Source organism: Geospiza fortis, unplaced genomic scaffold (genome assembly GCF_000277835.1).
Source record: "Geospiza fortis unplaced genomic scaffold, GeoFor_1.0 scaffold331, whole genome shotgun sequence".
Lineage (NCBI taxonomy): Eukaryota > Metazoa > Chordata > Aves > Passeriformes > Thraupidae > Geospiza > Geospiza fortis.
In genome coordinates this window covers 85,008-111,397 of record NW_005054540.1, presented here as the reverse complement: position 1 = coordinate 111,397, position 26,390 = coordinate 85,008, and the positions used below count along the sequence as shown (strand labels likewise).

At 35.8% G+C, this 26,390-nt stretch overlaps 1 protein-coding gene across 4 annotated transcripts in view; it reads right to left on the bottom strand.

Annotated features, from left to right (window-relative positions):
* LOC102033021 (dystrophin) overlaps positions 1-26,390 on the bottom strand; it is a 391,913-nt gene that overhangs the window by 284,648 nt on the left and 80,875 nt on the right. For all 4 annotated transcript variants that reach the window (XM_031063886.1, XM_005429311.2, XM_031063887.1 and 1 more), the window contains exon 8: positions 4,540-4,657. In XM_031063886.1, coding sequence (XP_030919746.1) covers positions 4,540-4,657 — 118 coding nt within the window. The remainder of the gene's footprint in view (positions 1-4,539; positions 4,658-26,390) is intronic.

Genomic DNA, 26,390 nt, shown 5'->3' with positions numbered 1-26,390 from the left:
TCTTTCCAGTTTAGCTCAAATGCAGCTCTCCTAACAACCAATTATAGCATATAGGTTTTCTTCAAAAATATCAAAACCAACCAACAACAAAAAAACAACCACAAACAAACAAACAACAAACCACAAAAACAAAATACCTCTTCTAAAGACATTGACTATAAATTATTCATATACTTGTGAACTTGTTTTCTAAAACTGTCAAAAAAATTCAAAAGGAACCATTTTGTCCCAATGTATAATTCTTTATCAAAATAGTTTTCATTGTAATGCTTGTATTTATTACTATTATTTATGAATAAAATGTAATAATAATTAATTAACCTCTCAAGTGATATTTTGAGAGTACAATAAATTTCACAAAATTGCTAAAGAAATATGTTTTACTTTGGTTTATAATCTTGAAAGGGAGATTACTTTGCTACTAAGAGATTATTTCTTCATACTGTTTTATAAATATGAATTTCCATACCTCCTCAATCACGTACATGAGCCAGAAAAATTGCAAAATTGGGATGTAAATTACTAAAGTAAAATCACAGAAGGTTTATGCACTGTTACCTCTTGCATGTGTGTGAACACAGCAGCAGGAAGGCCTGCTATTTAAAACTTCTTATATTTCCAGAATCTAGCAAGATCTAACACAGTCTTTTTAATTGCTTTGGTATTTCTGATTGTAAGAGTGTAAATTTATTATCTCCTAGTGTTTCTATATTGACTTCTTACCAACTTTATGTATTCATACATAAGGACTGATGGAAAATAAGGAATTTTCAAAGTTTAATTACTTTTTAAAATTCAAAATTACTTATAAACCCATTCATTTTAAAGAAGCAACATTTTCAGCAGCAGTAAAGCAAACAGTTTTGGAGCTGTGATGTATTATAGAAAGAAAGAATGTAATTGTACAGCATATGGTTCTGCTAGAACAGAATGCTTCTGCACTAAAAGAGCAGAGAGGTATGTTGCTTTTTCCCACAACTCTTCCTCAAGACTGAATGTAATTATTATTCTTGCATATTCTTGAGTGTGTAAGTTGTAAACAAACTATGATTTAAATAGAATACACAGAGATTTAAATATAACATTATGTAAGCATAAGACAAACTTTACTTTATAGAGACAAGGTCTGTATAATAGATCCAGCAGTTTCATCCAGATAATGAAGGGTGGAGAGAAAAAGTGCAAAGGAAATAATTCAATTGTATGAGCTTATCTTTCACTGCTGTTTTTACTTCATAAGAAAGATTGAATCTATGCAATACTATGACAACTCTGTTGAAAATAACCTCATGATTATAGACTTCTTTTGCAGTTTAACAAACATCTTTTGACTTTTTAAAATTTTGCATAACATCTTTACCTTGTTTTTTTATAAATACTTTAAAAAGGAAATAAGGTTTCTAAATATATCTCAAAGTTGAACTTTAATAAACATAACATACGTATTTCTTCAAGAAGTGTTAGCAATGTTAGCACAGAAACCAGAGCCTTCAGGGTTTATTTTCAGTTGACACACCAACCCATCCTGTGATGAAGAATGAGCTAACTCCAGTCTTGCAGAGTACCTGAATCTAATTTAATATTTATAATATATATCTTCAGTGATATTGGCCAGCTGAACAACCTATTGAACAACTTATTCATACAAATTAGCTCATCTCATTTTTTTATTTCCCAGAGTGTGAGGTGCTGTGCTTCAGACCAGGGAGTGCACTGGATAAAGCCAAATCTCTCAGCTCCTACATGAAGACCAGGGCATTGCATCCCATCTTTCTCTTTCCTTCTTGATGGGATCTGATACTTTTGGCCCCTGGCAGTGTGACATTACACAGGCTGCTGGTGAGGGTGGTACACAGCTGCTGCAGGGGAGCACCAATGTGTCAATACACAGGTCATGAAACAGAATAGATTAAATGTGCTCTCATAACTGCTAAAACATAACCATGGTAACCTATTTGTATTTATGAGGAGGTAGAAAAACTCAGGAAATAGGAGAAAGTCTGTGGATGAGGTAGTAAGGGAGGACTTGCAGCAGGACCCTGGTGCAAGGTACAGGTATAAGGGAATGGACACTCTCTAAGGCTTTGAGGAACACACAAACCTTAGCAAGTGGAGTAGATTCTCCAATACAGGGTTAAGTTCTGGCTGTGAACAAGATTCCCAGGAATGCACCTGGGGACAACACCCTGAGTGCAGCAGGCTGAACTCAGTTTGTGCTGGAGGACAAGGCAAAACACCTGGAGCAGGTGAGAGCACTGTACAGGACAGGAGTGCAGTAGGTGAGAGCACAGAACTAGAGTTACCCAGCTGGGCTGGGAATAAGGAGCTCCCTATTTCAGGATAGGATAGTACTGTGGAGGGGTAACTACAGAGGTAGCTGCAGCCAGAACAAGTGGATCCTGTCTATACAAGTATTCAGCAGGCCTAGTTCAAATCAAACAGAACAATCTCCATCTTCTTCATATGACACACAAGGAGAAAAAAAATCAAACAATTAAAAATATAAAAATTACTGTTGTTCTTTAGGAGAAGTACTTTAGATGAGAGTATGTAATATGTGGTAAATATTCTGAAATACCTTGCGTGTCACATTGTAAAGTCCTGGCATATCCAAAAGCAATAAATACTCCCTAAGTAGTGTTTAGCATTACGAGAATTGCCCAGATATAAACTAAATAAGCATGAAAAACCTTCATGTATCTAGTCTGCTGCCTCAGAAAACTGATCAAAAATGGCTCGCATCATACTGCAAGGTGTGCTTGAAAGCATATAAAGGGATATGACCTGCATCTACTGCATCTTAAGTTGCACTTTTGTAGACAAGGATATTGACAATTTCAGCACAGGATTAGCTCCTAAATCACAGTAAAACTAATTTTTGGTACTTAAAGTTCAAAAATAAAGGATAATTTTGGAATTCTTATAGATAAAAACTAAGAAATCATCATGTAAACTGCATTTACCACACTACTAGCCACTGACACAATCTGTAATATGGATGAGCTATGATATACTCCTTCATGATTTACAGTCTGATAGCTGCTTTCCGTTGCTGCATGAAAAAGGAGCATTTTATCTCTCTTAATCAGCAGCTTCACTTAAAGTGAAGTGCAGTTTTCCAACAGAACAAAATTCAGTCGTGCATACAATTCACATGAGGATATATAGGAATTAAGCTTGCATTTTTTTAAGTCTACAATTCCTAACTTCAGAAGACTTGTATCACAATGAAAACTTAAAATATAGTACAAAATACTGATGGGAGTACTGCATGTGTTGGTTTTGAATAAACACTATAAAGTATATGTACACAATTAATGAGAATTCAAAAAAGTAGGTGATTCTAAAGTTAATTTGCATGTGCAACAGGAGTGGGTTCATTATGTAATATACAAGCACGATCCCTTTCTTCTCACATTCTTAATCATAAAGCTTCTCCTTTTCTATGTAGCATATTTCAATAGCAGTTTAGGAATGTTATTGCACATAGGATATACTCTAAATAGCATTTCTATGTGGGACTACCAACAATGTGGTCCAAACATGCATTTTGATTTGAACATTATATGGAATGTATGTACCTGACGGAATAAAAGGAAAGAGATATAGTTATATAGATATATTAGGTTTGTAATTATAGTGATAGAAAAATTTAGCCTACATTTACACCCTCAAAGTCATCAGTTGCAGGGAACAAGCCCTGGTCTCCAGGCCAGGATGCACAGAACAGTTTGCATCTACCTAAAATGAGTTGTCTCTGTCCACATGGCAAAGCACTTGGCCTTGGTCTTCTCTAAGCTCCATAGCAGGCCTTAAAGACCATAAAAATGTATTTTTTCTTAGTTTCAAGCCCTGAGAACTTGAGATAATAGCTGAAGATATACAGCAGTCCATCACAATGGCTGCTTCTATAAAGTGACCTTGAGAGCCTGTTTCATCCTGTAGTGAGGGGTATAGGACACGAAAGTTTTCAAGAGCGACAACACCATGTCTTCTATAGGCTTCTTCTAAAACTTCATCTACTGATTTTTCCACCTTAGGCACAGCTAGTTGGTTAAATTTGGAAAGGGAAAATAGAACTGAAGGAATAATACAGAGTAATGCAGAGCATCATCAGGCTTTTGCGTCAGCTGAGGGGAGATGAAAGAAGAGCCTGCAGCTGTACTACGGGGGATGGAACTGAAAGCTTCTTACAAGCCTGTGGCTATACTCTGTAAATTCTTTCTTTTTTCTCCTTGTGTAAGAATAAATGTAGTTCTTTATTTTCAGTGCTCACATTCTACATTTTGTACAATGTCCTTCCACTATGAAGACAAGCAATATGAAGTTGCAGTGAAAAACCTGAAATATGGGATCACTGACTTTCACTGACATTTCTTCTATATGCAGTTTGGAAAAGTCATATGACAACTGTCACCTGCTGGAACTCTCCTTCTCCTGGCAAAGGCATAGAGTATCTGCAGAATGCTATGCTTATCAGATAGGACAACATTTCCCATGTTTGCTGAAATGCCATGTGATAACAGAATCACTACTTACTGCGGTCAGTAATTATTGTCCGGGCCTCTTGATTGCTTGTCTTGTTTTTTAGATTTTGTGCTGCAGTTATGAGTTCATCCAGCTGGGGACGTCTTTGCTCCAGATCCTGTAGTATTGCCTAGTTGAACAAAAATTCAAAAATAAAGAAAAAAGCACAAAGAGCTTTTGAGAAGACCACATATAGGGACATTTTTGGTGCAAACTTGACTTAAAGCAAAAAGATTGTTTGCTGTTTCAAATAATATAAAGAATTTGGTCTAGACCTTCTAAACATTGTTGCTATTAATTTAAAAATACCAAGTATATTTTGCAATAATAATTTTAAAAGAACCTGTAAAACTACATACAAATCACTCTACATTTTTAACATGCCAAATTATGCAGAATAAGCTATTCTCCTCTATAAAAATATATAGAAGGGCACTATTTTTCTATATCATCTTATAATTTACTGTTTATTTTAAAAAGAAGATATAAGGGTTTACATTATTGCCAGATTAGGCAGGCTTTTCCTATTAGCTCATGAAGTCTAATAAATTATGTTTATTTTTTAATATTTCATGACTGTTTAATTGTTATCTATTGGTTAAAAGCCATTGTAAGACTATTAAAGTCACTTCTTCTGTCCTCAGTCTTCACCTACCTGAAAAATAATTAACACTCACAATAATTTATATGCTACTCAAACCACTGTATAAAGCCCAGACAATCTGACTAGATAGTAAGAAGTGGATTTAAAGTTTCTCATGGGGAAAAAGATGAGCTTTGTTGTATTTAGAAGGCAATAAAAACTAAAATACAATAGCTTTAGATAAAATGAAAATGAAAACTCAAGGAAAATAAGGCATATAAGACTTATGCACATATTTAACTTATTTCAAAGGATTGGGGAAGAGCAAACAAGGAATCAGTACAATCACTTCTCAGATCAGAAGCATCCAAATATGTCTTTAGAAGACTGACCAAATTCAGACACTTCAGCTACCTGTTGTGGAGTTTCCAGAAATCATACTCATTAGATTTCCCTGTCTTTGGAGTTGGAAGTAGCAATACTTATTACATAACTACAAACTATAAATTACTTTTATTCTACGTACAGCTTTTAGTCATCAGAACAGAGCAGTGTGCCATCAGACAGTCAGTAGGTACACTTAAACAGATATCAAGTTGGCAACAAAGGCCAGAGCAGGATTTCTATTTTTGAGGCCAGTTAGAGAGTCACTGGTTAGATAATCTGTTAGCATGCTCACCTGCCTGTTGAAAAAGTCTGGAGTATTTTACTGTCTTAAAAGTCTCCTCTCCTTAAAATGTTTTTGTTCTAAATAATCATAGTTGACTTTAAAAAGCTGCTATTCACTGACTGTTCTGGATAGAAAAGACCTGTGAGTCTGATCTTCAATTCGACCCTCCAACTTCAGACTACAGTTGCATAATTTCCACCAAGTTGAAGGTTACAAATAAAGACCTAATACCATTTTCTGTTTAATGAGATTAACAAAAGGGCATAAGAATATAGGTTTCAGTAACTACAGCATGTACTATAAAAAGCAAACTAAAAGCTCCACAGAGTTTCATTTTGTTCAGTTACAAACTCTTTAGGAAAAAAAGGGTAATTTTCAAGACAATTTTCTGTATCAGGTCTTTGAAAATCTATTATAACTGGCTTTCTAAAGTCATACCCAAAAGCTTGGATAGTATTTTTTCACTTGTATACTGATTGAATTGCAGAGATATGCAGTTAAAACAGCAGCTTGCATAATTAAGCAAAGAAGAAATTTCTAATTAGAAGTCTCTCCTTAGTAAGAGAAATAAAATCTACTGATGCCCTTACTATCTCTAGATATCTATGTGCCTTCCAAACTCCATTTTATAAGACAAGTTAATGAGGGACATGAATTTCACAATAGGAAAAGCAGTCCCAGTGCAGTTGAACAGCATCTGTATTGCACATATTGCCAAAATGGACGGTGCAGAAGAACACTAAAACACACACAACAGGCTCAGATAATTCTGTGGCTTCCTTTCTCTCTCCTTCCCTACCTAGAAAATGTTTGCAACAGGAAAAACAAATTAAATAATTCCAAGGTCTTATTCCAAGAGTGACTCTCTTCCCTAAAGTTTCCTAAATATAATTTTATACCGGCATACACAAAGTGATTTATCTGATCCAGCCTGAGTCTCCAACTAGACATTAAATGCTCTGGTTTTACCACTGCTAAAGAAAGCTGCTGTTATATGTTTCATATAGTAAGAAATGAAGCAGTAGGTAAGGACAGCTCAGAAAGGATTTGCTCAGTACCAAAATGAGGAAATGGAGCTGATCTGTGCCCAAGGGCTCACAGAAGGATTTACCCCCAAGATACATCTGCAATTCCTGAACTGGACATTTAGGAAAACTAGAAATGCCTCTTTAAAGTGAGTCTAAAGTAGTTCTGCTGTTCCCTTGGGGATATAAAAATTTCATCCCTGTATGGATTATGTGGACAGCCTTCCCTCTACCATTTCATGTGAATAAAATTATTTTCTTCTGGATGCACAGGAGTATATTTTTAAAAGTTCAAGAAGGACACTCTTAAACTCTTAAAACTATATAGATCTGAAAATTCTTAAACCTTTTATAAGATAATTATAAAAAAGATTTTTTTTCTTACTCTTAGAAAAATCAGTATTTCTCAAATAAATATATTTTTTCCTTGGTTTAACACAAAGTGTCTGAGAATTTTACCCAAGAAATGTCCTATTGTATTCAGTAGAATTTTACCAATTACAATTACAAAATTGTTACAATGTTTATTGGTCTAGTTTTACCAGTTTGTACAATCTTAAAGATTTTGCAAATACATGTTTCACATGATACCTATAGTGTATGTACCAAACCCCAATGGAAACCTGGATATAAGTAGCTACTAAAACACATAATTTCCAGTTCTTCCTGTGATCCTGTAGCATGAAAATAAACAACAACACTTGAGCTCCACTTCAAGTGTTATCATATTCAGAAAAATATTCTGTGACTGGATAAACTGATCATGCAAGTTGTTTTTGTGGGTTAATAAAAATACAGCTATTTATGCTAGGAAGAGCCGTGCTCTGAAGTATACAAACTAAAAGATCACTAAGTATGATTTTTGGGAAAACTTAAAATTGAATAGCTTTGAAGTATTAGCTGGATGATCTAAAACAAATGGACAAAACCCAAAAAACCAAAATCAGAAGAAATTAATAGCTGCAGAGCATTTTAAAAACTTTTACGAATTCAGCCAAGTATTTAATGTTGTAAAATGATCCTCAACAGAAAACTAAGTGGAAACTATTAGAAGTTACTGCTACAACTGCCACAGGAATAAAAACTCATTAATAGTGGCACCCTGGTGGAGACACAGCAGATGCAACAGACCAGATGCCTCTGATTTGGAATGTCAGCACACGGAAACAAATGTGCTATATAAAAATGGGTAATACAGAAATGAAAGTTATAATTAAACTGCTTTCAAAATAAATGGAACAGAAATCTATCCAATCCCCGTTAGGTCACCAAAAGTACAAGCACAATGACTTAGGGAGTCAGTTAAACTAAAAGTTGTGGGGTTTTTAATAAACAAATTATTTTGCATACAATTTGTCTCTCCCAACACTTTTCTAGTACTCTGTAAAGGTACAAAAATTCATTCTCTAGAACATTATGGAACACATTTCAATACAGAAATGTCGCTTAATTATAAATGCAACTTCACATGAGTAGGTCAAAAATTAAGGACCACTAACATGCATAGTTGTACAAACACATCTTTAAATCCCAAAAGAGCTTTTCTTTTTCTTCCATATATCTATGAATGGCAACATAATGATGCTTGGTGATAGCACAGTAATGCATGATAATGAGTAATGAGATACAGTCATGCAACCTACCTAGAGTTTGTTAGAAAGTGATGCTATTCACTTTTAACAATCTTTCCACATTTGCGGACGGCAGCTGCTCAAAAGAAAAATCCAATTTTCAGGTTCCTAACTTTTATGATTTTCTTACACAAAATGGGTTTTGAGGTATGGAACAAATTGTTCAAGTCAGCAATCAAAATAACTTGCATAAAAATTGCTAAAAAATAAACTGACAAACTGAAACAGGTGAAAAGTGACAAATTCTTGATGGGACTTCAAGGTTTGAGACTGAGAATTAAAATATTTTCTGGCTTTATAATATACAGCCTGCATATTTGACACTCTGGGCATGCTAGCTTCTATATATAACAGGATCTTTGAATCTATCCAGTCTTTCTTTTTTTCTTTTTTTCCCCTTTTTTTCTTGACTTTATGGCAAATGTTATCCAAGTGGAGCACCTGAATTCCAGGATGGAACCAAGACTTACTCATTTGACTAATTGTCTACTAGTGCTCATTATGGGTGTTCACTCTTTATTATCTGAAGAAACCTTTCCCACACCAAAGCCAGGACTTTCCATCTCCCTCTGCTGAGCTCAAACACATCAACAAGAGCTAAGGTTGCTGCTCACATGTGTCCAGTCAAATATAGCTTGTTATCTATTTTATACTAATTATAGGAATGTTAATAGTGAGTGATCGAAAAAATTATGTTTGGGCAAATCAGCATTTTGGATTTTTGCTCTTCCATGTTAAAAGCAAAGTGGAAGCACTTTTTATTAGTAACAGCCCATGGCTGAAGACTTAGACTTCCCAACTGTTTGGGATGATTTGTTTTGGCCCACTCCCAACCTTGTTTAATGAAACAAACCATTGAACCACAAAAGCACAAGTGGATGATTAATGTGAGAATGTAAAGGAAAAGGAAGAAATATTTCTTATCCTGTGAAGCTATTTGGTCCTCTGAACTAACTCACCATGATATCCTCAGAAAAAGCATAATTCCATTAATTAGTTGTTAAGGAAAATATTTGCTTATCTTTTGAAAAAAACTTTAGACTTTAAACCTTAAATTTAAACAAAAAATGCACTGGTAACTTCCAAAATAGTCAAGACAACTTTTACTTTAAACAACTAAGTTTCTTGTGGCTGATTGGTTCTCTAAATAAAATGTGTTATATACACACACCTAGAAAGAGAGAAAGCTTTGGAAAAAACTTGCTAACAATTTCAGAAAATGAAGATATGCAACACCTACAATTCATTTGCATAATAAAATTGGCTTTGTTAAGATATTCCTCCCAAACACAATTTGAATTTGTTTTCTTGTCACTAAGCAGGAAGAGAATACGAGTGAAAATGGTCATTTACATACTCTCTATATTTAAACATAAAATTATGAAACAATGAAAGCAATATAATGCAGAGGAGTTTTCTCTTTTGAAACAACTTTTCTTTTGACTATTAGCTGTTTTCTGTTTTCCCTCCTAAGCATGCACTGTTTTAGGAAAATATGAGGATCAAGAGCAACTATTTAGCAATGCTGATAGCTGATTGGTGCCTGCCAGTGAAATCAGAACTTTAACAGACTACGCACTATGAATTTGATATTTCCTGAGTGCTTTACGCAGCCCAAGTTTTCCTAAGCATGTACTTTTATGTCCACTTAGGGCCACCTCAAGAACTGCCTCAGCAGCTCTCATTGCTGTCTAAGGGAACATATCAGTTCCATCAGTGATGCTGGGGGGAAGCCACCAGTGACAGCTCATCAGCTGCTGCATGAGATGCATGAAAAAGCAACATAGAACTTTTTGTGTGTTTTTTTTTTGTGACAATCAGCCATTCAGTTATATTGGTATAATTTTGAATGTCCCTTTACAAACTTGGAAGTCAGGTTCATGGCAGGAGGTGCTTTATGAAAGCAAGGTGTGCAACACGTTGTTGATGCACACTAATCAAACCAAATAGAACAGGGAGTAATTATTTTGAGTCTCCTTGTGTTGACCAAAAAGGATGGTGATGGTAAGATAAGGTGATGGAAGAAGGTAAGGGGATGATGGTGGTGGGAGCTGGGATAACTCTCATCCTCCCTCTCACCCTGCTCCCCATTTATTTATCTATAGGAAAGGACTTTGGAAGCACATCAAGAGGATCAAATCATCAGCAGCTTGCTCATTATAACTGAGATGACTGAGATGCCTTGATGGACTGCACTGGAGTCCATCCAGCATACAGGATGGAGAAGATGGAGAGAAGACCAGAAAAAGATTACAGTTCAACATGGCTTGTGAATGAATCATTCTGTGATAAAAGGAATTTGCTCTATTGTAGCTATTGCCAGGAGAAAAAAAGGAATAAAGCTAAAGATGTATCTGTAACAAGTAGAACAACATTTAAAGATTTGGGTGTTTGGCTATAATGAGATCCATTCCACTAGAATGCAGTGATAATTCACATGTAAGAACTGAAGACTGAAACAGGATTAAAGCCCTAACAGTAAATCTGATATACGTGAACTGTATGTGGAATTACAGCCTCTTGACCCCAAACTATGTGGCCATCCAATATTACTTTTTCTTGCAGTAAAGTATGAGCATTTGAACAACCAGGCAAAACTAATCCAGGGTATCTGATGTCCTTTCATCCCACTAAATAACTTAATGGATGGGAACTTGTGTTAGGAGCTGCAGAGCTTTCCCAGTTTCTGTTTCAGTCAGCAGAATTGAAATCTCTCCGTGTACAGCTGCCATTTGTGGAATGTGAATTTGCAAAATTTACTACTTTTTTTCTTTTTTATAACTAACAGTTTTTCAAATTAAGGGCTTTTCCAATGCACTTAAAAATGTGTATTACCAAGGACACTGAGGGCAGATGCTCTGTTTTTCAAGGCTTCAGCTTTAGTCTTTTCTGTGGCTGGCTTTTTTTTTTTTTATTATATACTTATCAGTTTGTCACATTTTTAGACAAAAGTAAAATAGTATTGGGTAAACACAATTTTATGCTTTGAAGATAAGAAAAAAACATCTTTTTTGCTGTTTTTTTTTAATTTAAGAAAATAACTAACATTTATGGGTGAGGAAAGCTAATATCTTGACTAAAGATGCTCTACAAATTCTCCAATTTTATGCTTCAAAAAAACCCCCACAGAATGACTTCATCAGTTTCTACTGGATCTTCTGGAAATTTTTGATTACTTTTATTGGAAGGTTTCTCCAGTAATAGCAAATGAGTAATAATTAAGGAGAGTAAAATGTATTGGCACAGCACAAGTTGACAGGTGAGTTTTTCTTTAGGACCTTAGGAAACTAGGTATTTTTCTCAAGAAAAATATAAAATGAAGAAGGAGGATTTATTCTGGTTTGCTTGGCTTTGCTTTTGAAAAAAGAAAACAAAACTGTTACACAATTTTTTCTTACAGCGAACTTAATATTTTTTAGCTCTGTATGTGTAGATAGGGGGCAGGGGAAAGGAAAGGTGTTTCTTATTTACTCTATCTGATAAGAAATGTTGGAATAATTCTGAAATAGCTTTAGCCTAACTCTAGTAAGGTGGATCTTTATTCATATCTCATTGTTATGGCAAAAGACAAAGTTACAAGCCTAATTTTGTTACTTAAACTTTTCTGGTATATTTTGACAGGTTTTGCTCTAAGAACAACACTTTATTTTTGTCTCCATGTTTATTGGTGGGTTTTTTTGGTTGTGCTTGTTTCTTTGTTTGATTTACTTCTAGTTTTCTTTTCTCCACATTTCTGTTGCTATGTACTTAATCACAGTCAACAATAATACAGAAGGCAAAGGTGGAAACCTGAAAAATTCTGATGTTCATATTTCATTGATAGCAAAGGAAGGAAGAAAATGTATATATGGCTCTCTCAGCCTTTCCTCATCAGAGGGATGCTCCAGACCCTTCACCTTTCTTGCCTCCCACTTTACCCACTCCAGGAGCTCCAGGTCTCTCTTGTCCTGAGGAGCCCAGAACTGGATCCAGCACTGCAGATGGACTCATCTCACTGGGGCTGAATGGAGGGGCAGGATCACCTCCCTGACCTGCTGGCAGTGCTGTCCTTAATGCACCCCAGGATACTCTTGGCCTTCCTGGCCACAAGGGCACACACTGACAGCAGCTGTGTCACTGATGTCTTCTCCTCTAGAAAATATATAAGGGAACAAGAATAGGCAGCACCTCTCCCTCCTGCATTTCCAATGAACACCTTTGGGAGTGCTGGTGGAGAATGCCAGTCAGATTAAAGCACAGATTCACAAGGGGCAGGTGAAGAAGGTTTACTGCAAAGATGGGTACTGGATTTTAGATTTCTGCAGAGTAGGTTGGAAGGGCTTCTATTCACAGGTAAAAGCCAAAGCAGAGGAGCACAGCAAACAGCACTGTTCTAGAGCTGAGCAGCAGCACAGCTGGGCACGAGTGTCAAGGCTGTGCTGCACCTATTTTTTGTAATTATGCCTCATTTTAGACTTTTCTGTTATTTTATGGTGCTGCCCCTTGGTTAATATATCTTGCTGCAGAGAGTAAATTTGCTCATGCTAAAAGCTACTGAAGATAGTTTCCTGATAATACAATAATTATTAACTATGGAAACAATAGCATTGAAAAGTTATATTGGCTGGAAATTGAAGACAATACAGTTTAAACAGAAAAGATGTAAATTCTCAGTAGCCAATATGTTTAAATACAGAGCAAATCACTAAATATAAGAGACTATTAACAGAACTTTTTAATTCAATTTTTTTTCTAATAGACACAGTTTGGAAGAGTGGGAAGATGAATCTCTATGTAAAATCCCATGGACTGGTTTCACACATATTATATGAACATACTTGTCCTTTCTGGCCTTGAAATCAATGATTCTGTGGGAAATTAAAAAAAAACAATTGAACTCCCTTATAATGCCAGTTTCTCTGAGATGAATTTTCAATGTCAGTTTCCACAAATCAGTATCAGTCCTGCTTGGTCCCCCTCCCACACATATATAATTTAAATATATTTAAGCAATTTCTGACTGAGAGCAGTGTTTAAGCATAAAGTTAAGCAAAATACTGGAGCTATTTCTTGTACAGACAAGAACTCTTACTATGAACAGTTAATGTATTTCATCTGTAAACATTGCTTGGGGCACAGGGTACAGACACTGATTAGGAGCTTGCAGAGGAGCCACACAATGCTACTCCAGTGGATGAAAAATTAGCATTTTTCTTTTTCAGAAAATACAGTTTTATTATCTGAATGACAGTTTCAGGAATGAATCTGATATAAACACAAAAGAAAGAATCACTGATAAAGTAGATTGACGCTACGATAATAAAAGCAGGAAAGAACAATTTGCACTTTATGTTGATTCATGTATACACACATGGCAATACACAAGCAGGTATGGATATGGATTTTACAGGGGGCCTTTGTAATTACAAAGATGGAATCAAATTAATTAAATTCCAAAATTAAGAACCTTCCTCTGATTTCTATTCTGTAACTGAGGAGTAACTGAGGTCAGAGGGGCAATAAGCTTGAGTATCACAATATGATCAAAACAGAAGAAGAGGATTTCTTGAGATAATATTAAAACACACTTATGAATATAATAAATGTTCCTGACAATATTAAAGGTCAAAATGAAAATATTCTTCTCTATTATCTTTGTTTGGAAACATTGACATTTTTTCCACAAACAAGATTATCTGTGCATTGGAAACTATTGTTTTATTGTTTTATGGCTGCAATTGCCTTGCTTTGGAGGAACAGAACTTCTTTTTTAGCCGCTCAACTTTTTCCTGGGATACTGGCATGAAAATAGGTATAAAACTGTATCCTGCAGTGTATTTTTATTTACACTTAGTTCCTGTTATGTTTGTAAAATATAAACATTTTATAGACAAGGTATTTCTACAGTTACAGAAAGAAATAAAATTGCCAGGCTTTTTCTAGACAGCTCTCATGTTCTTGCTCTCCCATGTACTACAAAAGATGAGCCTCAGTTTAACAACAAACTGTACTGCACACTGCTTTGTGTAAAAAATTCTGACCACATTGACAAATTTACTATATGCAGTTCCATAATGGTGTCAGTCAGGCTGGAAAATAACTGAAGATGGAATGACTGTACATCATCCATTCTTCTGGTGCTGCAGGAGAGGTTTGTTTTTTTTTTTTTTAATTCACAGACCTCAATTCCTAAACCCAAGGTCTTATGGCACTGGCTGCTAACAGCTCCCTGGCAAAAATGGGTCCTCTTTATCAGTTAATCCAACTTGATTTTCAGGTTTACACTGAGCAGTAATTTTCCAATGCCGATAAGATGTTTTTTCACATTAGTAGCACTGACACATAATTTGACATGAAGTACAGTACAGAGAAACATATAAAATCCTGGAATAATAATTTTCAAGTTTAACATACCTGACAACGTGGCCTTACCTGATATGTGATATTTTCACTTTTTACACATTAAATTAGGAAGGTACAAGAAAATGTCATCCCACATAGAGGATTATGTGAGGATTGATGCAGTCAGTTCTCCAGGGTGGAGAACCCAAATTAACTGGGAGGCTGTTATGATGCATCTGGACCCTGTCTCCTGCTCTCCCCCTCCCTGTTACCATAACAAAGTCAGTTGCTGAAAGGCCATATTGGGAGGTGGAAACAAGAGCTCTCAAATGTGTTATATTTTTAAAAATTAATGATTTGTATCTCCCTATGGAAATGCTAGATTGTGACAAGCAGTTTTTCAAGAGCTGAATCCTGGAAGGACTCCAGACTGAGGTCACTGGTTTTTTGCAAATAGCAGCCTGCAAAACTGGGAGCTATTTTACAGTCTATGGAACTGAAAAATGTATCCATCTTGGCAATTTTTTCTTATTCAACTTTTTGACCTTATTCCTTCTTTTCTCTTGAAAATTATCACATATACATATGCAGACACATTTCTTTCCAGGGACTTTTTCCATCAGACAGTAAGAGTTATTTTTCTTGAGAGCTACATTTGTAAGCAATTTTTTTGTCAGCTATTAATTATTAACAAAAGAAAACTGATTTTAGGAATCAATCATTTCTTTTGCTCCTACTTTATCCCTCCAGAGTATCCTTCTAAATACCTTCATTCAAAGCACTAGAAAATACAAAGATGTAAATTGTAGCCACATTCAAGGGATTTACAGAACTCTCTAGAAACATGGGCTAAGCAACTGCACTAAGAAACTAAAGAGAAATATTACACATAAGACTGAACAGATGCCATTATCCTGTAGTGCTGATGAACCAGCTAAAAGCAACATCAGTTTATTTATCCCTGACAGCATAATATATTCTGGTTAAAAACAAAACAAACCCAACAAGTTTAGGGGATGTGCTTTAGCACGTCCTTGCACTCGGTATCAGCTGTTTCCTCAGGAAGGGTCCCAAGGGCTCTGGAGGTGCCACTGGCTGCCCAGTTCTGGTGGCACTGATGCCACCATGCCAGCTTGCCCCCATGACGTTCCTTTTGCTCTCAGCCTCTGCCTTGTGCCAGAAAAGGTCAGAGGACAGGTGTGACAGGGACACAGCTCTGAGAAAAGGGAACAGAAGCAAGCTGCCAGTGGGAATGTAACAGGGCTGGGCTGCCTTACAGAAGATGGGCACAGGAGGAATGGAGGATGGCAGTAGGTGTACAAATACCTGGAGTTACACATTGTAATTTTAATTAAGGTGATATTGAGAGTGAATGCCAAAGAGATGTAACACCAATAGTAGCGGTGTAGGACATTAAAAATGTCCTACATTTTTACAAAAATGTAATAGATAAGATGTATGGTCAGAAATTTTAATTTTTTTTTTTTCTAAACAGATTCCTGACAGTGGAAAAGCTGCTGTGATATCATATTTTCTTAGTCAGTAGCCTTAGGTGTAGATTACTTTGTACAAAAGAATGTTTTAACTTTGAATATACCCCTATGTTTCTTTAAAGCTAAATAAAAATAGCCCAAACTCAAATATAGTTCTGAGAAACTGCGAAGACTGTAATAACTTTTAAAAATTTAGTTTTCTTTCAGACTTTAATTACTCACTGCTGCAGATGTGCAGGCATTAAGAGATAACAAGTAATCATAACAGATTCACCCTGTATGCCAAGGTTGTTCTCTGGAGGTTTGGTGGCTTATATTTTCTAATGTCACCATAGATCAAAGGAAAATGTTTCACTGTCTTCCACAGTGTAAGACATTGCATATGGAAATCAGATCATACAAGTTACTGTTGTGGAGGAATGTTCTCTACCATAAACAACTAAAGTCATGTAAGAGCTGCATTAGGGGAGGTTTTTTAGCACACAATTGCAGAGAATTTCTGGCTGAGGGCATGCTTACTGAATTAACTCCAAATCAAGTCTCTGTCCGCAGATTAAGAATCCCTTAAACCCCAAAAAGCCACGAAGCATGAGCATACTCATTACTCATACTGAAATAAAAAAAAAAAAAAGAGTAAAAAAAAAAGGAAAAAAAAAAGAGTAGCAACTTCCACAGCATCATTAGCCCAAGACTTTGGGTGCCCAGACTCCAGGGTACTACTGAAAATGGACACACATCATACATTCCCTGGTAGAGTGAACAGTGGTTTCTGGACAGCTGTACCCACTTTGCTTCCTGAATCATTCACCTCACCTTAGGAAGGTGAATGCTTCAGGCTGAGCACAAACTCACTGTGGGAAGGCAGGTGTATGAAGGGTGGGGAACAAGAAGGGGTGGGAACAGCAGGGCAGAGGCCTGACATGGAGGGGCTGGAGGTACAGGAAAAGCAGTGATATGAAAGAGAGGAGCTAAGTGATGTTTGAGGCACACAAACCAGAGAGGCAGTCAATCCTCAATCAACTATGGGTGAATAAACCCCAGTTCTGGACTACACACAAGACAGGAAAGCAGATGTACAGCAGATACAGTAAAGAACAACCTTAGGCCAGATAGACTTAAGTAAGGCACACAGAGCATGGTGTGAACACAGCTGTGAGATTTCTGGGGCCAGCTCAGCACTACAGAGCCTTTCAGGACTACTCTGAGTTAATGAGATCAGATGAGTCTCACCTGGCTGAATACAGAACCACTTACCTGCATCTGCTCCCCAGCTTTATCTCATTTAAAACAGCTGCAGTGAGCCTGTCTGTGATGGAGACACACCCACAATATTGCAGTACTACAACATCTGTGTGTGTATGTGTGTGCATGGGAGAGAAGGAGGTCAGAGTCAAGTCTCCATTGCTGCATATTCCATGTAATTTTCTTTGAAAAAGCACAGTGAGTTTGGAAAAACTTCACAGAACAGCCTGAGGACATCTGTACTAACTGACCATAATTTAATCTTGCATGTATTTCCTACTATTCTTGTTGGAAGAATATTTTCAGATATTTGTCAAAGTCACTGCTTAGTTAGGCTATTGTTCAGAATTTGCTGTTACCAATCCTTCTAACTACCTGATAATTTATTTTGATTTATTTTGATGGTGGTCTTCATGATATCTTCTATGAGGAAAGAAATATATGTACCTAAAATGTAGATATGAATGTGTACATGCTTACACAGATATATACATACAAGCAATATAAAACAATAGCCAATATTTGGAAAAGGACTACAACCGTCACAGAGAGTCTAAACATATTTTTTTACTATTATCAACAGTGTTGTTTATTCCCTTATGGAAACAAGAGTTTCAAATCTATGCTCATTTCTCTTCTGTAATGTTATACAAGATGGAGATTATTCTTGTAGATACCATAAAGTCTGTAAACTTCTTTTGCTTCAATATTTTTACCCAAACAGAATAAAGCAGTCACTGAAACTTTTGAAGTGAGTTTGAAAAAAGGTTTGTTCTAGCACTAATACTTATGTTAACAGCTTCAGGGCAGAAGGTCTCTGTGTGAAAGACAATAAACAAACACTGCTAACTTTGTTATTGGTGTGACATCGTTCTTATCTAACTCAATATGAATTCTGATGTGACAGCTCATGAATTTCAGCTATAATACTCAGGAAATGGCTCAAGAAACCTTGTGGGTTTTAGTAGTTATATTTAAGGAACTGCAATGCATGAATATACCTCTCTTTTGAAAGAGGCTTAGAAAACTACCCAGGAAATTCTAGGTGAATTATTCCTAGCTCATTTTTAGAACATATGATTAAACAACCTTTGAGAAGGGAAAATAGTAACAAGTAATACAGCCAACCATTTACCAAGAGTAAAGAATGAGAGGGCATCTGCATTTCTCCTAATCCAGAGCTGTAAGATTTATCAATAGTGAACCATAGGTAGAAGTTGTGCCTGATGCCCACAGCAAGGCTTCCAATACTGCCTATATGATGTTACCACAAGCAGGAAATTTGAATGTAAATGGAAATGAAGCTGATGGAAAAAAACCCCCATAACTTGAATATCCTCTATAGGAAGGCAATATCAAGTGAAGCTACACACAGACTTGTCCTGTGTCTGATATTAATCACTATTATTGGTTGATGGGACAGAGCATAGACTTTTTTATATCCAAAATGATGCAAAAAACAACCAGCAGCAAGAATGTGAGAAGAGGAATTCAATGAAAAGCAGTCTCAAAAAAACCTGAGAAATCAGTAAGTCCAAGGCATTAAAATAACTAGCTGGGAAACTGCATTAGCATTGGAATGGGTTGCAAATGGCTGGACAGATGGTCACTAATCTAGAAACAAGGGTAGAGATTTTAAGAAGCAGGATTTGTTTAGTCTAGAGAAAATTGAACTGAAGCACCACCCTTCAAGTATACGAGGTTATTGCTGAGAGAGAGTAAACTGTTCTCAATTTTCATTGTGGTCACATAATTGGCTTAAATTGAAGCAGGGGACATTGAGGCTGGAAACAAACATCTTTTGGCTGCCAAGGATTGCTAAGTGGTGGGAAAAGAATTCTGCAAAGATACAGAGAACAAAAAAATCTTATGGAGCAGGTTAGATAGAAACTGGTCAGAAATTATCTGTCTAGTTGATCTTGCCTGATACAAAAATCTGGACTGCAAAGAATTTGAAATCTCCTTCAAGACCTTTTTAGTATATTTACCATTCCTTTGTGAAAAAAAGCCAACTACAAAACCAGCACAGAGAATAAATAGAACCCTGTGCTAATTTATAGCCTCACTTTCTATAGAACTTGTAATGTTGGTTTGAATAAAAGCATGGTCATCTACGTTTCTTAGAACTAATACTCTTTCAGCTTTTATTTTGATTACTTGAAAACAATGAAGAAAGACAGAATGGGAAGGATGGGAAACAGTACCTGGAGACTGTCTAAAATAAGACTGCCAATAATAAGAACAATTACTAAATTATTTCTTCCTCAAAGTTATCTCAGATATTAGAATTGGCCTATCTTTTCCATTGTAGTTTCTTTGTAGTATGAGATTTTTAATGGAATGGCAGTGCAAAATGGCAGGCTAGCACTTAATTTTCTCTATTTTTAATTCTGTTAAAAATGCTGGCCTCAATTTCTTAGCTAAGACATGAAGAGCTTGTTTTACTTTAGCTGACATATAATTTCTCAGAAGTTTGGTGACAGAATAATAGTAAAGAGTGCACTGTAACATACAGATGCAAATAATACAGGAAAGAAAGGCTGTGTTGGTGTTGGAATCCTATTATATACCAAAAAGTACTTCAAAATAAGATTAATTACCTAATCTAAAAAATAACCCAGAGATTATATTCCAGGCCTGAAGAATAAAATGGGTCTGTAATCAGGAGTGACACAACCTGCCTGTGAGGAGGGAAATCTGAGATGTGACCATAGTGCACAGCTTCAATCCTGCAGCTCCAGCACTAGGATTTGAAACTGGTGTCCCACAGCTGCCATAGCTTTTTGTTAAAGAAACTCCTGGGCTTTTTTAAAGAAGCCCACAGGCATGCAGAGAAGGATGATTTAGTTCAGGTAGGATGCATACATATATACATATATAAAGGTTTTTTTATAAAATCCTTCAGGAACGAGTTTTAGGAAACCCGATGACGTTAAATACAATAAAAATTTCACTCCTGAATGTGTATTTCATTTAAAGAGAGAAGACAGTGGGCAGGACTATGCTGCATTATTGTAGTAGAAACTGTTTTAGAACAGAAAAGAAGAAGTATTTATTTTCATAGTAGGTACTGACTATATAGATCTTGCTCATAGGACGTTGTGAGGGCCAAAAGAATCAGAGGTTTCAAAGAGGGATTAGGCAACTTCAGGAACAATAGGCTGAAAACCAGATGCTACAAGGACTCCTGATGTCCCAAACCCAAGAGCTGTGGATGCTGTGGATGGGGCAGTACAAGGGTAACAATCAGCAGAAGGCAGCCAGGCTGATACATTCTCCCTGTTCAACCTGCCCTAATGTCACCACCACAGACATTTTCTTGGGTTAGACAGAAGAATGATGGTTTGACTCAGTAAAGCATTGTGCTCTCAAGTGTGATAAAACCCTCTTTTAGTCACATTTAAAACCCATTTGTTCTTGTATTTGTTATGGCTCCATAAAATACAAATTCTGTAACCTAAAATATGGAAAGATCTATTGCAAATAGAGAGTTATGTGAGATGCAAAATATTTATTAAGAGCAATGCTGTCCTCATTCAAATTTATGCTAAATCCTATGCAAGATCTTTTTTTTTCCTAAATCATAGGGAAATCTATAGCATTATAAATAAATCTTCTTTTAGTAGTAAACAGGAGGAGTTTGATTTGTTACAATGTTGGCATAATATACTATTTATATTGCTAATACATATTTTCTAGCTGCTGCTAAGAAGAGTCTCCAAACACTTGACTTTTTAGATAAATCAAGGAATTAAAAAAAAACAGTAAACACAATACATATTAAAATGCTTTCCATGGCTGCATCATATTCCAATTATTTAGTCATCACAAATGAAACGAGAAAGTCTGAAAATTTTGGCAACATTGAGACGGTTCATCTGAGAATTCAACTGCATCTCCTTTTAGGGAGTAAAAGAGCATAAATTCCCCATGTCTGATGAGATTGCTCCCAACTACAGCAAGGGGGAAAGGATCCCACATCCTGACTCCTTGAACCATGTTGCAGTTGCAGCCCTTCTCAGGCAGAGCAATAAAAATCTGTTCCTCACTCAGCCAGCGTGGCTTGGAACTTTATAACATAGATCAAACCCACTGAATCAAAATCACTGATAATGCACAAGACAAACTTCAAGGACTACAGATTTCATAAAGCATGTTTCACAGAAGAAATAAGCATGTAACAAGTAAGGAAAGGCTGAAAATAGGTAACTCGTTTCACCTGGCTCTTACACAGACTGGCTTGTAATCAGCCTGCTCATATATATTTTCCTTAAATATTCAATACTGAATACTTAGTGATGATTCTTACAAGCAAAATATTACTTTCTTCCTGACCCACTCAAAATAAGATCTCTGTATTGGGAAGGACATGCACATTCTCTTATTAATAGACTTTGTTACTCCTGTTCATCACTCCTGAGCTGTGCAAAGAAGCCATTATCACCAAATTACAGTCTACAAAATGCATGGAATAAAAACTAAGGTGATTTGGATGAAGACAATACAACACATTATATCCACAATGTATGTTGAAAGCTTTATTAAACAAAGTTGTAGGGAAAGTCACATATCTTCTTCCTCTCTTGGCTGTCACTTTATCTATTTCATATGCTCCATTACCTCTGCACAAGCCCAGGAGGTGTTTGCACGTAATAGCATTTCATTCTTGATTGAATTTACACTGAATGTTGCCTGCCTATTATGCATACATATGATTCTGCATTTTATCACCCCTAAAAACATATTGTGAACCCCATGCAATAATTTGGGAAACATCCCTTACAACCACATCTTTAAAAGGGTTATTTTTAGCTCCCACAGATGCAGAGACACTTTATTACAATCAAGAAGTCTTTCTGCAAATGTTATTCCTGAAAGGGACATAATTATGATGCATTGTGCATGTTGTCATTTTGAAACTGTGCACCAAAGTAGCCATTGCAAGTAGATTAATGTCAGAACAGATAACAGTCTCCTCTCTGATGGCCAAATGGTCTGGAAGTCTGAGATAACCCATCTAACGTTTCAGTAGCAGGAAACAAACAATCATTTTTGCTATGATCTGCCCCAATTTTGTGTCTATGAATAAGAATTACAAATGATTTTTTCATTACTCAGTGAGATATGCCCGGAATTTGTATTGTGGCTAAAATATGATCAAAACAATTAATGCATAATAGGTATGATGGGTTTTCTATAATAGAATCTCCAGTGTCTAAAGAATATTTAAAGGGAGATGAAGATGGGATCCCTGCCCTGCACAGTTTGCAAGCTTCTTCCTTAAGAACTCATATAAAAAGTGCCCACAGATTATGGTTTATTGACAGGTATCAATGGTAAATGAGAATAAGGCAGAAAGGATGGCAAGGATAATAAAAATCTCTGCATCTCAGTCATGTAATTTGATGTGTGATTTGTTACACATTATAAACCTCTTTTCAGAGGCAGTGGGTATATAAATGAGCAAAATTTCAAGTTTGTTCTGAGGAATATACTTCCCTTTCTTTTTGTACATATTATCGTCTGCAACACACAGTCTGTAAGAGTGGACAAAAATATCTGGGAACATCTTTTTAACCCTCTGCCTCCCTTCCCCCCCCGCCGCCTCCTTTTCCTGTAAAATGCTGTACACACAGTCGTGTCTCTTCCATTCATTACAAAAAAAAAAAAAAAAAAAAAAAAAAAAAAAAAAAAAAAGAAAGAAAAAAAAAGAAAAAAAAAAGAAAAAAACCCCTTCTACATTTTTACAGACAATTCCAAAGTAGTGAGTTTTCTCTGAACTGCAAATTGAAATTTAGTTAATGTGCTTCAAAATATTACTCTCTTCTCTCCCGTAGGAGTGTAAATTCAACCAGACTTCTATTATGGAGATCCTAATTTTAAATAATGTTTTCAGATTCTTTTTTTTTGGTGTCATTATTTTTAAGTGATTGAGTAGTTTGTATTAAACCATACCAAATTAAGAAAGTGAAGCTTAAACATTAAGAATTACTGTATAGAAAAAGATCACTCTCCTAGTTTTCCTCACCAAACACAAATGGACTGACATACATAGATGTCTGCATTTTTAGAGATATTTAATACCAGTGGAATCATTAAATAGAGAGAACTGGATATTAACAAATACTAAAAAGTACACCAGAGTATTTCAGAATTGTAACAGAGTATTTTCCCAGATCATTGGTAACGCGCCAGACAGAATTGTGGCTGAATCTGTTAAAAAAAAAATCTTACATTTCTCAATTAATTTCTCATGAAAAGCAGCTTTCCACATGGATGTGGACACTATCTAAAAGCCTCTAAAAATGAAAGTTCTTATCAAGCATAATAGAAATTGTTCTGAGAAAATATAGTCATATTATAGTAAGTATAATTATTTCCATCTCTCATTGCCTGAGAGTGCAGACCATAAAATTAGAACTAAAAACTAGTTTTAACATTTAGCCTCTAGGCTGCTTAGCAGTTAGTTCTGAATTGTTTCAACGAACCTCTTCCCAATTTGACTTTCTTTTTCTTTTTCTTTCCCTGCCCAGAGCACCAGACAAGCAGCAGACGGGAGGAGCACCAGCAGACAGAATACTGGCAGCAGGTTGCTGCCCAGGAACAGTTTGTCGTGGTCAACCCTTACAGGGACTGGCATCCTCTGTGCTGGGTTACCTTCCTAACAGTGCATCCCTCACAGGCAAAATTCAAATTAATTTGGAAAAGGAAGGAAAAAAACTACAGAGGCAGATTGAAATGAAGTCAGAATGTCTCCAAGGAGAAGCATCAGTAGCAAAGCACTAAAAGATCATCATTTTCTGTTGAGTATTGTTAAAAAGTGCATGTTTTCACATTATTTTTAATAATCCATTACAATTCTTTTGAAGTACAGGGAACTGGAAATGAGTCCTGCTGTTCATTCTTCTCTTTCTGAGATAATACTAAAAAATAATCTGCTATTTATATGGTTTTTGTGCTGAAAATGATAATTACAGTGAAAAGTCTTATTATGCAATGGCAGTAGAAGGAAAGAGAGTTCAAAATGATAATATAAATGGTGATTTACCCATCATTCAAAACAGGATGAAGTATCATTTATCCTATATATTGTTTAATAGCATCGCTGAGGATCAACCCTACAGCAAAGCCTAACAATGATCACATAACCCATGGAATTCAGAAATGGGCATACAATGAAACATGAAGTCAAAAGAACACATTTCCTGTGAACCCTAGAGTGGAAAAGTCCCAATTTTCTCATAATAAAAACTAAATGCTTTGTATTCTATGCTAAGAGGTCTCCAAAGGCTGTCCTGTTATTTTAATTAAGATTTGTGATTTTAAGATTGGCTAATGAAAGAATTTCAAAGGAATTGGGTAATGAGCACCCAAGGAAATGAAAAGTCAAGTGCACATTTCCCTTAGATTCCACTTACAATTCTGCCTTATGTATAAACCATTCTAATTAATAGAGACATACAAAATTATTAAATTCATACAAAACAGAACATAATTAAGTAAAATAGAATAATCACACCTTGATAAGAAATATTGGGAAACAAAATTAATAAAAATATAGACACTAATAAGCAAAATGAACTAACATGACTGAATAAAAGTTTAAATATGAAAGATATTCCTTAATCTCAGCATATTTGGCTAGAAAGAGTCAAAGAAAGATATTTGTAAGATATCCTTCTCAGAAGGCAGGTGATGTTTGACCTAAATACTTCTGCAGTCTAGCAGGAAGAGGAGGAGATGGGGGAGGGAAATATGGTGATATTAAATTTGCATGTACTAGTCTAGAAAAAAACAAGAGCATTTCTATGTTACAGTTTTTTCTCCTTCCCTGAATTTTTGCACTTCACTAATAGAGACCTTTATACAACTATGTCTTAGAGAAGACAAACTAAGAGTCTTGCAAACTTTTCCAATTCAAGAATTACATTGGTTTTCTTACCCTTTCCTCTCCACCTACATTTAATCCATCTTTCTTGTCTTCTCTTAACCATAATCACAAGACAAGTGAGACAATTTCACCTTTTTTGCTCAGCTCAGAACAATGATCTAAATCCTGGTTGAAATTACTTGGTTGAAAGTTTTTTTCCTCCAAGCTGAAATTATCTGGTTGAAATTACTTGAAATTACCTGGTTGAAAGTTTTTTCATCCACATGCACCTTATCAGTACTATAATTTAAATGCACAAAACACCACTAATTCTTTTCTGGGAACCCTTCTGTGTCTAAATCAATCATATCAGCAATGTCTGTTGTGGACTATATTGCAGGTTTGTGTAGCTCTGGAACACTTAGTACAGGAACACAGAAGTGATATTTTTGGATTCATAATATCAGGCTCAATATACATATTACAGTCACCTACCAGAAGGGCCACTTGGCTGTGCTCAGCCCCCATTCAGATTCTGCTGCCTCTAAAGGACTTGCCCCTCATAAAAAAGTGCATGGGAAATCCTCTTTAGTAAATAAATACTGAATTTGGTTTGTTTTTTATTTTTGCCGCTAAATTAGTCAAGGAATACAAAATACAAATGGCTGAGGGAGTTGATTTTATCAACTGTCCCACAGCACTTTGATGCCAAGCTTTCACAGTTGTCATCTAGCGAGCACAGATATAATGTGGTTCCCCAGCATCAGTGTTCTTGTTTTTTATCACATACCTCAATGACAGGTCCAGGTGGGGAGGAAGCCCCACCCCAAATCACACTACCAGCAAAAAAGCTAATAGTTTTTATGTGTTCTGATGTACCATCATTTCTTTGCAAAACACAACCACTCTGTCAGAGCTGAGTCTCACATTTGAATGACATTATAAGAGTGTGCCACATATACCAGTTTTCATCAGAAATATTATGCCATATGGACCACATATGAAGGAGTAGAAGGATTTATAATAAC